Genomic DNA, 14,978 nt, shown 5'->3' on the forward strand with positions numbered 1-14,978 from the left:
ACGAACATGGACCAACTAGATGACATTGCTAAATCGACTTTGAAGGCTAAGGTTAACGTAGATTGAGCTTTGGATCAAATAAAGACCAGATGTTATCAAAAACTTGTTGTTCTTAAATATTTTTTCACAGTGTGTTGTTTTAAATAAAATGTGTGCATGTAAAATAATTGCTTATGTATATTAACGTGTGTAACTGAAATCAGACCGAAAAGCAAAGTTGTGAAGGTCTAATTCAAGATATTATAGATGTACAAATGCAATGTATTGTATGCTTAATGTGAAAATGTTTCTGCCCATTACGATATGTTCTTTCTTTCTTGTACAAATGTCTGGAAGAACTTTTTTGGGCGCCCCCTGATCACTGCAGCGCAATAATTCAACTTTTCATTCATTCTAAAATGTTCACAGCTGCAAACGTCAGTGAGGAAATGATGGGCACCCTGTCTCGTGAAGACCTGCGGGATCTTTTCCCAGGCCCAGAAAACTTCTTTCAGAGAAAAGCAGTCTGGCGTGCCTGCCATGATGATTTGGATGAGGTCAGTTTCTGAATGAGGCTAACAAATGGAACCTCAGTCTTAATGTACACAATTAACAATGAAATGTTGCCGTTACCATTTGGTTGTATTTTTTATTTGTTGGTTTTTGATTTTACAGGAATCTGGCAGAGAAGACTCTCACTCAAAGGACAGTATTACTTCTTTTAATGAGTCACCCTTGCCACAGACCACCACTGTGAAAGAGTATCCTGCAAAGTGCATGACCCCAGAAAAGTTTGTCAAGTTGTCCTTCCCAGAATATGTGTTGCACACCGACTCTGAACTTGAACAAGTCCGAAAACAATACTTTGAGTCGGCAAAAAAAAAAAGGCGAGGAGGGCAACTTTGAAATGTCAAACTCATCCGGAACACCATGACCAGTATGATTGCAATCCTCAGGGCCGAAGGTGATGGAGAATCAGACAGATACCCATCAAAACCAGAGGCTACAGCTATGGCCAAGAGAATAGTACAGTACTACCCCATGCTACAGGACAAAGGCAGCAAGAAGACTTCATGGGTAAGTGTTGAAAGGCATCCACTTAGTTGCCATAGCAACTAGACGATAGATAAGGCCACATACTCAAACAGGCAATAACTACATATCTTGGAAGCATTAGCAATTATTATGGACTATCTGGAAGGCATAGAAGTTTTGATGCTGAACGTGGAAGATTTACTGATTTAAACTTAATATTTGGAATTTACTGCTTTGGATGGAAAAATTGGAAGCATAAGTGATTAATACTCAACATTTGGAATATAGTACTTTGGATGCTAAACGAGGAAGCATTAGTGATTAACATTGAATACTTGGAATACATTGCTTTGGATGGTTAACCTGTAAGCAATAGTAATCAATATTCAATACTTGGAATATATTGTTTTGGATGCTAAACTTGGAAGCATTAATAAACAATACTCAACATGGAATGTATTGCTTTCGATGCAAACTTTGAAAAATTAGTGATTCATTTTCAGTATTTGGAGCATGTAGATTTTTGGACTCTAAACTTGGAAACAGTAGTGATTTCGATTCAATATTTGGAATACATACCTTAAGAGCCTAAACCTGGAAAGGCTAGTTACTAAAATGCAAAGATTGGAAGGTTTAGTCACTTGTATTTTATCTTTGTATTTTATCGTGACCCACGTCACCCGACCCTACTATCGAAACTCAGAGAGTGAGAGCGAGTGCACCGTGACACAATAACAACAATAACAAAGTCTGCTCACAGCCGAGATCCTAGTGTGAGCCAGAAATAACAACAGAAAAACTTACTGTTCAATTGCCAACTCCTCGTTCATTATGATAATGTTAGGTGTTTTCATGTCACTGAGACAAAATCTAGCTTCTCTGGCTGGTTTCTCCAACCTTGCATACTCAACTTTTAATGAGTCTAAAATGAAGCACGCTTAAACATGAAAATGAAAAACTCAAGATGTTCGTCTTACCAGGAAAACAAGATCATCCTGCATTTTCCAGAAACTGACCGGACAGGGACCCTCTCCCCTTGTTAACAATTACTGCTCAATATTAATTATTTGCAATATATTACTTAGAATGCTAAACTTGTAAAGTGATGTTTAGTGCTCAATATTCATTATTTGGAAGTAAGAATGCTAAACTGCTAAGAATTAGCACTCAATATTCATTATTTGTAATATATTACTTGGGATGCCAAACTTAGAAGACTTAGCGCTCGATAGTTAACATATGAAATATGGTACTTATGTTGCTAACTGTAACGAGCTAGTGGAGGACCCAATTGCAGTACCGGCCGATTTACAGGGAATACAGGGAAACGGACAACCGGAGCAACAATGTGCCGTACTGAGCAGAGAGCCGGCTCAGAGGGAGTTAGTGTGAGGAGAGCGGATCGAACACGGAAATCACGGACAGATTTCGGCGTGGTTGAAACCACCGAGGCGGTAAGATCTGCACACCCACAGACACAGGGCTAGGACAGAAGGAGTAGTCAGGAACAGGCGAGGTCGGACACTGGAGATCAGTCTGGACAAGAACGCTGGAGAGTCTGGCATGGCGCAAAGACAATCAGGCAACTGGGAAGAATGACAGCGTGGCTTAAATACCCTCCTGATGACTCTCATCGGCGAGGTGTGCAGATAGGCAGGTATGGGGCGTGGCTGAAGAGCTGCAGCACAGGTAAGTGCTATGCTGGACTGTGACAGCTAACCCTTGTTAAGAATTAGTGATTAATATTCAGTTTATTGAAAATGCTAAAACTTGACTGGCTTTGTGACAATGCAATGATTAGAAGGATTAGTCATTTTCACTTTATTTTTGTAATTGCATCTTACCTTCATCTCATGACCATCGGCTGCTTGTCATTTGTGAAGATATTTCCTGGAGGCTGTATTTATACTCTCAACCAGCTCATTTCTCATTGGACCATTGGCAACCAATCACAAATGTGATTGGCATGTGCTCGTTTTGGAAATATTTAAGTATAAGAGATTGAAATTTTGGAATACCGATCCTCATTTTTAACATTGATTGCTGTAATTAACAATTAATACTTATTTGCATACTGTATTATTGGGATTATTTGGGATAAGACTTTTTTTTTTAGTGAATATAATATTGTCTAAAAAGTACTAAAAAAAATTCTTTATTATTTTTATTATTAAGTAGAAGAGAATGCAAACTTGGAATACCAAATCTAATTAACATTGCTGGAATCAAAAATTAATACTCACTTTCATACTGTATTCTGGGAACTGGAGATAGTATAAAATGTCACTCATTTGGAATAAGACTTTTTGCAGAAAACATGAACATAAAACAAGTATTCTTAAGCCTGGGACTCACTGCCTGTGTGAGCAGTGCGTGTTCGTGGCGTTACCTCTACTGCTGCGGCTCGCACGCGTGTGGCGTTCACACATGCAGTGCGTCTGCTGCGCTGCTGCTGCGTGGCTCTGCCTGCCAGTCCTGTCTTTGTACATTGAGTTTGCCTTTGATAAGCATCATAAATAATAGAATAAATAAAAGCCTTGTTAACAAATGAAGGGATTCTGTTTAATCTTGATGGTATTATGTCAATATGAATATAAACAGATAATTTTCAGGCTATTTTGCAGATACACACACACGTCTCGCAGAAAAAAATAGGCGAGACTCTCTAAATCTCTAGATGAGATGCAGAACGCACACGCACTGCACACGCAGGCAGTGTGTCCCGGGCATTAAATATAACAACCTTTTTCTTGAAATGAGAGATTCAGTCTTTTGAATCAAGACTATAATTATCACATTCTTGGGATTGGTGAGTCAGGCTTTTGATTTGCTTATTCTTCCCATTTTGTGTCATTTGTTACCTTAATACTTGAAAATATCTATACAGGACTTTACCTAATTAAGCATGACAATTAGTGGGTTTGAACAATAACATTTATTTCACTGCAGCATCAACATGATAAAGAGAAATAATGCGAGAACAAAAGTCAGGATGGCCACTATCGCCAAAGTAGTCATAAGACAGATCTCCATCTTGTCAGGTTTACAGCAGCATGACAAAAAGAAAACATCAATCAGTCATTCAGGCCATCCTTACTAACAATCTAGAGTCATGGACATTGCTAAGTATAACACATATCCCTGCCTTTACAACAACAGCAGCTGCTGCTTGTGTTTGCACCACCCTGTTGTTTTCACCAGGATAAGGAGGAGGGCCCACGTCATCAAGGGGCTGGAGTAGAATATAGAATTTTTTATTGTCAAATTACATAATGAGTCTAAAATACAGCACACACAACAAGAAAATTAAGAACTTAGGATGATGGTCTTACATGGTAATGAGGAACTTCTGTCAGATGCCAGTCAGCGATCTGGATAAGGACCCTCTCACCTCTAAATGCTGCCATTTTGAATTTTAGTTTCTTTTAAAAAAACACAACATTACATACATTACATTACAGAGCTGTTACATACCGAGCATTTAGACAGGTTGCTTGTCCTTACAAGGTTCCTGGTACTTCAACATTCCTTTATTGGTCCCGTGGGGGGAAATTCCAGTACTTAGTAGGCTCCTTAAAATAAAAAAATGCCACACATTTAAACTGGCAATAGATACGTGTCTTCTGTTTAATACTCTTGTTTTACTCACATTTCTTTCAGAATTTTCAGAGTACTTTTAAAAGAAGAGAGATATTTCACATATTGTGAAAGCAGTGTGTGTTTATGTTTGTGTGTGTGTGTGTGTGTGTGTGTGTGTGGGGTGGGGGGGGGTACTATAACTTGTGTCCTTACTGGTGAGCCTAGTTCCTCTCGGGTTTCCTCTTTAATTTCCAGACAACTGGAACTCTGTGAAGACTAAACAAGCAAGCAAGCAAAGTTTATTTATATAGCACTTTTCACAGACACCGGTCACAAAGTGCTTTACAGTTACACAACATTAAAATATAATGTGTATGCATACAACAGTCATATAAACATACAATCATATATAGCACCAGAAAATAAATGAATAGAATAAAATAAAATACATATGTACATAAAAAACACATGAAATATGCAGTCATACAAGCAGCATTGAGAGGGATGTAAAATGTCAGAAGTTATCCAAACGCCTGTCTGAACAAGTGGGATTTAAGTGTTTTTTAAAGCTTTCCACAGAGTCAATACATCTCAACGTAGCTGGAAGGCTGTTCCAGAGTTTTGGAGCTGCACATTCAAAAGTACGATCACCACGAGTTTTGAAATTGGTCCGAGGAACACTTAGCAGACCCGTGTTAGATGATCTTAATGCTTGGCCCGTGGTGTAAGGGTGCAGGAAGTTCCTGATATATTTTGGGGCCTGGCCGTGTCGGGCTCTGTAAGTAAGCACTATGATTTTAAATTGAATTCTAAATTTGACTGGTAGCCAATGCAGTTCAGTTAAAATAGGGGTGATGTGAGGCCATTTACTAGACTGGGTTAAAAGCTTAGCAGCAGCATTTTGAACCAATTGTAGACGCTGAATTGAGGATCTGTTGAGGCAGGTAAAAAGGGACTTACAGTAGTCTAAACGTGAGGAAATAAACGCATGAATTAATTTCTCCAAATCTTCTATTGAGACAACAGACCTTAATTTAGCTATGTTTCTTAAATGAAAGAAACTAGATTTAGTCAGTGCCTTAATGTGACTGTCAAAGCTCATTGACTGGTCAAAAATTACACCAAGGTTTCGTATGTTGGAGCAAGTAGAACGGGATAGGGCACCAAGTTTCTCGTTAATAGGGACTTGAAATTTATCAGGGGCAAAGATCATGACCTCAGTCTTATCATCATTCAGCTGAAGCAAGTTATTTGCCATCCATTGCCTAATTTCCCATAAACAGTCATTTAACATAGATAGGTTGTCAATCTCAGCAGGTTTAAATGAGAAGTATAGCTGAATGTCATCAGCATACAGATGGTAGGAGATGTTAGGGAAAGAACTAATAATTAGACTGAGTGGAAGCATATAAATAGAGAATAAAATTGGTCCCAAGACTGAGCCTTGAGGAACACCACATGCCAGCACAGCAGCGTCTCAAGTAAAACCGTTAGCAGAGACAGAGAGTGTTCTATCAGCCAAGTATGATTTAAACCACTCTAATGCAATACCTGAAATGCCCACTAGGTGTTTTAGCCTGTGAATTAAAATGTGGTGGTCCACAGTATCAAATGCTGCGCTAAGATCTAATAAAATCAAAACAGAACAGTGACCAGTATCAGCAGCCATTAAAATGTCATTAGAGACCTTAAGAAGAGCTGTTTCAGTGGAGTGGAGTTTGCGGAATCCTGATTGGAATTTGTCGGCTATATTGTGCAAATCAAGAACACGAAGTAACTGTTCTTGAATAACCTTTTCTAAGACTTTGGAGATGAAAGGAAGTTTTGATATAGGTCTATAGTTCTCTGGCAAGGATGGGTCTAGGTTTGTTTTTTTAAGCAGGGGGTGAACTATAGCCTGTTTAGAATAACTGTCAGCCAGCGTAGATTTCTAGTGCACTAACCACCTTTGTGCTGTGGACAGGAAGCTCTGTTTGTTATAATGGTCTGTATAGCAAGGAATGCCGACAGAGGGAGTTAGTACTGTGTGCAGTCTGGACAGTGACCTGAGGGGGAACCGCTGACGAAGAGAGAGGAGTTACTGATTCAGGTGTGAGAGAGGGGCTTACCTTATACAGTCAATCACGTAAGGTAGCAGATAGAGCGGCGTGTTGTCGCTAACTTAGGGCTACCCAGCCTATTTGGATGGACTCCGTCGGGCCTGAAAAGAGAGAAGCGGTTCCAGAATAGATTAAAGTTGTCAATGAAGTCTATAGATAGATTTCCTGGAAGCATTAGTGATTGATTTTCAAAACTCGAATAAATGGCTGTGGATGCTAAACTTGGAACCATTAGTTATTAATATTCAATACTTGAAGTATGTAGAACTTTAGACTTTATACTTGGAAATAGTAGTGGTTTTTATTCCATATTTGGAAAATATACATGTGTAAGTGACTATAATGCAAAGATTGGAAGGATTACTCATTTTGATGTTATCTTTGTCTATTGTCAACCACAAGTAGTATTTGTAATGATAAAATAACATATTGTATGCTGTGTAATGTTTTCCCACAGTACCTCAATTCCAGCAATCCTTCCTGTAGAAGTCTGAGAGATTCAAACACAGTTTCCTCAGCCTTCCACAAATGTTTTCTGAGGTTAAATACAGCTTCTCATCAGCCTCTGTCAACTCTGGCGACTCCTTTAACACTTCTCTGATCTAAAGATGGTCAAAAAACTAACCACCTTTGTGCTGAGGACAGGAAGCTCTGTTTGTTATAATGGTCTGTATAGCAAGGGATGCCAACAGAGGGAGTTAGTACTGTGTGCAGTCTGGACAGTGACCTGAGGGGGAACCGGTGACGAAGAGAGAGGAGCTACTGATTCAGGTGTGAGAGAGGGGCTTACCTTATACAGTCAATCACGTAAGGCAGCAGATAGTGGGGCGTGTTGCAAATTAGCCGCTAGCATACAGCTACCCAGCCTATTTAGATGGACTCCGTCGGGCCTGAAAAGAGAGAAGCGGTTCCAGAATAGATTAAAGTTGTCAATGAAGCCTAGCGTGAGAATTCTGCTGAAGCGCTCTGCTCCAGGGGCCACAGTTGGGATCGGACTGGATATAAAAATAGACTTTCCACAGGAGTTTAAAAGGCTAAAAAGATCTTTGAAATCATTCTTGGTCTGCTCAGACTCCCGCCGAGCTGTGTCGTTTGTTCCAACGTGGATTATAACTCGTTTAATGGACAACGGCAATGAGCGCAGCAGACTCGGCAATTTATTCAGGATAACTGGGACTGTGGCTCTTGGGCAACAATGCGTGACTGCGTTAAAAACCCGGAGGTTTCTGGTGATTGAATCACCAATTATAACTGTGGACGGGGTGGGCAGGAGTGAGGTGGCGGTTGGTGTGGGCTATTATTTCTGGATGGAGCAGGAGCGAGTGTGACACTTTATGTGACAAAATAGTGTAATCAATCACAGAATAATTAATCTCCTCCAGGTGATTTTTTTTTTATTTAAACTTCTTTGTCCTTCAAATAGTGCAGGAACAGGTAAATGAGAAAGGAAACTATCACAGTCACAGACACTGTGACAAAAGCAACAGTGAGACAAATCTCCATCTTGCCCATTTTACAGCAGCTCTAAAAACAGAAAACATCAATCGGTCATTATAGCCGTTCTTACTCAATATCTATAGTCATGTACAGTGTTAAGTATAAAACATACCCCCGTCTTTACAACCAAAACAGAAGCTTGTGGTTGCTGCACCAGATTTTCCTCACCAGGGTAGGGAGGAGATGGCACATCGGTCTAGAAAAAAATGTAAAAGTTTCAAATTACTAGGGCTGTGACAATGAATGTATTAATGATTGCAATTAATTTGAAATTTTGAACACAATAAACCAAAAAAAAAAAAGGAGTTGGAAAATATATGAGCCCAAAATAGAAGCTTATTTCAATTTTGACCTTAATTGATACATTTAGTTGTTTTAAAAGCTTTTAATTATGCTTTAATCAATTCCAAACTGTTCAACAATAAAATAGCAAGAAAAACAAAAGAATATTTAAAACAAGGTCAAATTCGATTTTTTCAAATTTAATTTTTTTTTTTTGGCTGATCTCTCTATAATTAAAATTGAACACTCACTATTGCCCTCTGCGTAGAAGAACACGCAGCGATGTGCATTGCATCCATGGAGCTCAGCACTGCCACCATTCATAAATAACAGCTACATTATCAAATAAATAAGTTTAAATTTCCATTTAATACATTAAAATGTATTATTAGGGTTATATACTATTTATTTTTATTTAAAAAGCCAAAAACATTGGGTATTTATGGGGTTAAAATAGAGAAAGTAGAAAAAAACAAAAGTGAAACTTAAGGAAGTGGGAGGGGATAAATAGAGGTGCTCCAGCAGAGCCCTCTCATTTCAGCTCTGACTTTGGAAGAGACAACATCTCTCAGTTACGGCCAATCGCCATACATTCATTCACGTGTGCCACCTGAAGAAGCCGGACCACGGCGAAACGTCGCGCGTAGGCACACATTTTGTTTTCAGGGAGTTTTTTGGATTGGTTTTTGTAATTTAAACTTTCTTGATTTTTATTTCATTTTAATTCTACTTTGATCAATAAATACTTTTTTTTAAAAAAAAAGTTTAAATTTTAAAAAATAAAACCATTGTATTTTATTTTCATTCTTTTTCATTTGAATAGTAAATAATTTAAAAATACAGTTGACAATTTAAATTGAGATACAATTCATTTCATTTTGATTCTTTTATATATTAAAAAACACACTTTGAGATGAGCTACGGAGCTCAGAATGAGTGGACGGAGGTCCAGTGCAGGAGGCGGCAACGCCTCCCCCCAAACTATGTTTATGAAACACGGTCCTGGGGTCAACGGGGGTTGGGACCCCAGGGGATGGCCCTTGCCTTTCCGGTCCCCCGTGAGGGGGCACCGGTTCGTAACCCCCTTTCCTTACCCTGACCCTACCCTATCCTAACCCCAACCCCCTCCTCGTCCCTAACCTCAACCTTTCCCCCTCCCCATACCTAACCCCCCCCCCAGCCCCCTCCCTATTACCCTCTCCCCTTCCTATATTGAGAAAAAAAAAAAAAAAAAAAAAAAAAAAAAAATCACAAAATATATTGGGAAGAAAAAACATCTTATTACTTCACATACCACATAAATACATAAATAATTCGATTCTTTCATGATTTCATAATGACAATTTCATAATATGCACACATAGTATTAAAAAAACAATTCATTGAAAATTTCACATTTTTCATCTATTACTATACACATAAGGGCTTTAAAAACACATTGGAAAAAGCAAAAATGAAACTTACCTGAACAGCCTATAAATACAGCCAGTCTGCAAGCACTGTAGCTTTCACATGCTCACCTTTTCATTTGTTTTCGTTTGTGCCTTAGCCTGAAGAAGACCCGGTAGGGTTGAAACGTCGCGCGAGGGCACATTTCTATTGATAAATAATAATAATTTAACATTTAAAATTTCATTTTATTTTTCATTCATTTTTTTTCATCTTTTTCTAAAAACAATTGTTTTCATTTCTATAGTTAAAACAGTTAAAAAAAAAAAAAAAAACACATTAAAAACATATAGACCCACACAATAAAAAACAGTCATGAGTCACAATCAGGACTCTGATGGATTTTGCCAGACCGCGCACACGTTTTGATGGCCATCAGGGCCATTCTTGGGATCGTGGGGGTGCAGTTTACTGGAGGAAGGACCGTGCACCTCCGCTCCCCTGTTACTCTGGGGGTGGGATTCAGTTTCCACACCCTAACCCTTTTTGTTTTTGTTTTGTTTTTTGTGCAGGATTGTGCATTGCACCTGCATTGCATTGCAGAAATAAGGGCTGTACATGAAGGATTGTGCATGCAGGATTGTGCAATGCAATGCAGGACTGTGCATGCAGAATTGTGCATGCAGGATTGTACACATTCCTGCAGAAATAAGGGTTGTGCATTGCATGTGCATTGACATCTGACAGCTGTACCCATGATGCATGATTCATGCACTGAAGATGTAGATCAGATCAGATACCGTCGTAGTTCTGATCATAAATGATGCCAACTAGCGATCCGGCGGCGTTATTCCCATGACCCGCCGGGCAACGTCCAGGAAATGCTGCATGATGACGAGGAGTTTGTGAAAGAGAGAAAAAGAAGTAGTGAACCCTTTTTTGGAACAAGCGTTCTGACAGAACCGAGCAATCTATTTGAAGCAGTGAAGCACGCTCGCTCAGCTGTTGCACCACTGCCGCCATAAATGAACACTTCTGTTTTATGTGCATGCAGATCAGACGAAACGACCCGCTGAATTTAAGCATATTACTAAGTGGGGGGAAAAGAAACTAACCAGGATTCCTTCAGTAGCGGCGAGCAAACAGGGAAGACCACAGAAAAAACAAAGTAGCTGTCTTTTACCTGGTGGGCAGTGTTCACAGTTTGCTTTGGAAACACTCTTATCTGACACGTGAAACGTGTGAAAGCAAGAGGGAAGCAGCCCTATGCCCACTACAGCCTGTGCAGGAGAGATAGAGCTTGTTTATTTTTCCACACAAGAGGCTCTAAATGAAAATTTCAATGTTTCTTTCTTTGAAGTGGAATCAGAAGAAACGTCGCCATCCTCATGTTTTAACACTGATAAACACAGTTTCTACTCATCACGTCTGATCAGAAGAAAGGTCGCCGTTAGGTGCAAGGATGGATTTCACCATAAAACCATCTGTTTTCTGAACCAATAGTGGTTGACAAACATAAAGTTCGCCACTCTCTCCTCTGCATGAGTCTCTTCCCGCTGGCTTCGCCCTGCCCAGGCATAGTTTAGACGTCATCTTTTGGGTACAGTACTTATAGGGTGTCCTGTCTCCTGTGAAAGGACTCAGGCCCCCGAGCAACACCGGGCAAAGGCAGTCTTCCGTACGCCACATTTCCCACGTCCGCCGGTCGGACGGGGATTCGGCGCTGGGCTCCTCCCTCTTCGCTCACTGCTTCTAAAACACCCCTGATCTACCAATGATCTACCAATGTTCCTGCACAATCCATTCCTCAAGTCATGGAACACGCGGTTCCTGTGCTCCTGCATCATTTTGCATGAATGTAGAAGCATTCCCAGTTACAGATCTGATTTGCTGACCTCCCTTACGCCACCTTGATCTAAGATGCCAGAGGCTGTTGAGTAGCCCAGTTGGGTGATTTTGTTGGCCAAAAGCTCAACCCTCTGGGTGGAGTTACAGAAGATGCTGGACTGATTGATGATGGATGGTCGTCCGCCAGGGGGACCTTGTCGTCTTCCACCGAGCGAGGGGCTTCGGGAGGGACACACATGGAGCGGTTGGGTGGAACATGCCAAACTGCCGACGCGGTCAGCCCGGAGACTTTGACGTCCACCGGCAAAAACAAAAAGCAATGAGCTTCTTATTCGCTGTCACTTCTCTCTCCTCTTTGCGGGAGTCTCTTCCCGCTGGCCCGCCTAGTCAGCCAGATCAGCTGAATCAACCCTAGCGATCAATGAGTGAAAAGCAATGAGCTTCTTACTCGCTGTCACTCCTCTCTCCTCTTTGCAGGAGTCTCTTCCCGCTGGCCCGCCTAGCCAGCCAGATCAGCCTGAAACAATGAAGGCTACAAGGCTGAGAGCCCTGCCTGAGATTAAAATCTGAGCACTGTATTTGATACAGTAGATCACACTATTCTTTTAAGTAGACTCAGATGCCTGGTTGGCCTCTCTGGCACTGTTCTTAAGTGGTTCACTTCCTATCTCACAGAGAGAAAATTCCTGGTAAATTCGGATACACGCTCCTCGAGAATACATGAAATAAAATGTGGTGTGCCCCAAGGATCAGTTTTAGGCCCAATTCTTTTTAATTTCTATATGTTCCCACTTGGCAGTGTCATCAGGAGACATGGTTTTAATTGTCACAGCTGTGCTGATGATACACAGCTGTATATTTCCATATCTCTTGATGACACAGGGCCACTTGATGCCCTTTTTAACTGTATTTTAGACATCAAATCCTGGATGGAAGAAAACTTCCTACAGCTCAACCAGAACAGAACTGAAGTTTTAATCATCGGTCCTGAGGCCCAGAGAGTGAAACTTTTACCAAAACTGCAAACATTGTCTTAAAATCCACCCAATCATGTAAAAAATCTGGGAGTAATTTTTAACTCTGAGCTCAATTTTATTCCGCACATTAAATATGTTACAAAAACAGGATTTTATCATTTAAAGAATAGAGTCTGCCCGTTTCTCTCTCAGGCAAACACAGAGATGCTGATGCATGCTTATTGCAATGCCCTGCCTTCTGGTCTTCCTAAAAGAAACATCACAAGTTTACAACTTCTACAGAACTCAGCTGCACGTGTGCTTACGAGGACCAGAAGGCAGGCGCATATTACACCGGTTTTAGAATCACTGCATTGGCTGTGTGTGTGTGTGTGTGTGTGTGTGTGTGTGTGTGCACGCGCGTGTACAATTTTGTGTGTGTGTGTGTGTGTGTGTGTGTGTGTGTGTGTGTGTGTGTCTTATTGCTGCACCTATTCCTTTAACCAATCCAGTATTTTATGATTCCATTTACAATTTATTAAATTATTTAGAATTATATTTTTTCAACAACAAACAGTCATTTTAATGTTCTCTCTCTAAAAACTTCTGGGGATAAAATAATTTAACAAAACTAAAGCCGAGGAAAATGGTTTTAATTCAGTTATATTACATCCTTACTGCCCCACCTGCGCCGTGGACCACTCTTAAAACTAAGATAACGGTCCCACCCTGTGTCTTATCGGCCATTTTATTCTACTTATCTAATTTCTATTATTCTTTTAGAAACACCCTTTAAGGTTTTCTCTGGGAGGACCCCTTCTTAACCATCTTGGGATTTTAAACGGCTCTTTCAATGAAACCGTTCTCCTTCTCCCCTGTGCCAGCACCCACCATAACATCCAATAGGATGTTACGTTTTTATCTTCACCTGACCCTAACCCAAAAATGTTTTGTCCTAACCCTTAATACTAATTTATATGGTTATGATTTATAATTTTTTATGGAAATGATTTCTAACCCTAATATAAATATGAGTGGATTTGAATTATATTTCTTCTAGATTTTACATTTCTACATCTATCTATTTAGAATTATTATTATCTATATGGACATATCTATATACAAGGGCTCCCCCTTCCCCCATATAGGTGCTTTCATATAGATATATATATATACACATCTCTCTCTCTCCCTCTGGCTCTCCCTTCAGGCGGGCATCCCACCTGTTACATACTGCTCAAAGTATATATGGATGTCTGTGCAGTATTGGTTCACATATGCATATATCTGTGGAACTTCCCCCTAAATATTAACATATGTATGTGTGGGTATATATATATGTGTGTGTGTGTGTGTGTATGTGTATATATATATATATATATATATGGTTTTATATCCAGATACATTTATACATGGGTAGGACAAAAATGTTTTGTCCTACCCACATATGTGTACGTATGTATGGATATGTATATGAATATGAATATGTATATATGTGTGGATTGTATATGTATATGTGTATAGATTAATATTTGTATATGGATAGAAATTCAATATAATGTAATATATAATGCATGTCGCATGTATATGTTTGTATATGTATATATATGCATAAGAAAAAAAATCATTTATAACATGCCCTACCGGGATGGATGGATGGAGTGTGCACTGAGTGTGACTGTTCCATTCTTTGGGGACTGCCAATCACCTGACCCCTCACCTTCAGAGGAGCTCGCCATCTGTTTTCGATAAGACAAAAAGTAAATTTTCTTTCTCAGGACTCAAATATCATTGAATGGATTGAAACTGCTGAAGAAAATTCTCACCAATCTTGGGCTGGCTGAGGGCAAAAAGTCTTTCTTGTGCAGCTGTGGAACCCTTTGCTTCAAACTGGCCTCCTCTTCCTCCTCCTCTTCTTCTGTTCCATTCTTTGGGGGCTGCCAATCACCTGACCCCTCACCTTCAGAGGAGCTCACCATCTGTTTTAGATAAGATAAAATGATCTTTTTCTCACTCACTTAGCCTATTCACTGAAACTGATGAAGACTACTCTTACCGATCTTTGACTGGCTGAGGATAGCTCTTAGATTAGAACCCAGTCACCCGCTGCTTGTTTCCATGGTTCTTCTTTTCAGATTCTTGCATGCCCTCCTTTATGCCCCCCTGAGGTGATTCTGTCACCACCTCATCACAGTCCGCACCTGCTCTTTCTTCTTTTTTTTGACTGCATAGCTTGATACTGCCATCATCGTCAATGCTCTGCTCTGGACTGTGTCCTCTGTCGGGTCATCCCCTGTAAAATGAAAGGTTAAAA

General features: G+C 40.0%; 2 protein-coding genes across 9 annotated transcripts in view; both read right to left on the minus strand.

The window, feature by feature from the left end:
- LOC143317620 (uncharacterized) overlaps positions 1 to 14,976 on the minus strand; it is a 176,513-nt gene extending 161,537 nt beyond the window's left edge. The window contains exons 1-10 of one of the 8 annotated variants that reach the window (XM_076725719.1): positions 14,721 to 14,976; positions 14,491 to 14,643; positions 14,309 to 14,403; positions 9,992 to 10,067; positions 8,302 to 8,385; positions 7,483 to 7,582; positions 6,702 to 6,793; positions 4,807 to 4,869; positions 4,347 to 4,586; positions 3,971 to 4,246 (exon numbers count right to left, since the gene is read on the minus strand). In XM_076725719.1, the coding sequence (XP_076581834.1) occupies positions 7,559 to 7,582; positions 8,302 to 8,385; positions 9,992 to 10,067; positions 14,309 to 14,403; positions 14,491 to 14,643 (432 nt within the window). In that variant the 5' untranslated portion in view covers positions 14,721 to 14,976 and the 3' untranslated portion in view covers positions 3,971 to 4,246; positions 4,347 to 4,586; positions 4,807 to 4,869; positions 6,702 to 6,793; positions 7,483 to 7,558. Of the gene's footprint in view, positions 1 to 3,970; positions 4,247 to 4,346; positions 4,587 to 4,806; positions 4,870 to 6,701; positions 7,583 to 8,301; positions 8,386 to 9,991; positions 10,068 to 14,308; positions 14,404 to 14,490; positions 14,644 to 14,720 lie in introns of those variants that run through there. The other 7 variants (XM_076725715.1, XM_076725716.1, XM_076725718.1 and 4 more) reach the window with 7 other exon arrangements.
- Positions 1 to 14,978, minus strand: part of LOC143317615 (uncharacterized) — a 238,911-nt gene that overhangs the window by 188,111 nt on the left and 35,822 nt on the right. The gene's annotated exons all lie outside the window — the stretch shown is intronic.

The sequence above is a fragment of the Chaetodon auriga genome (genome assembly GCF_051107435.1).
Source record: "Chaetodon auriga isolate fChaAug3 chromosome 23 unlocalized genomic scaffold, fChaAug3.hap1 SUPER_23_unloc_1, whole genome shotgun sequence".
Taxonomy (NCBI): domain Eukaryota; kingdom Metazoa; phylum Chordata; class Actinopteri; order Chaetodontiformes; family Chaetodontidae; genus Chaetodon; species Chaetodon auriga.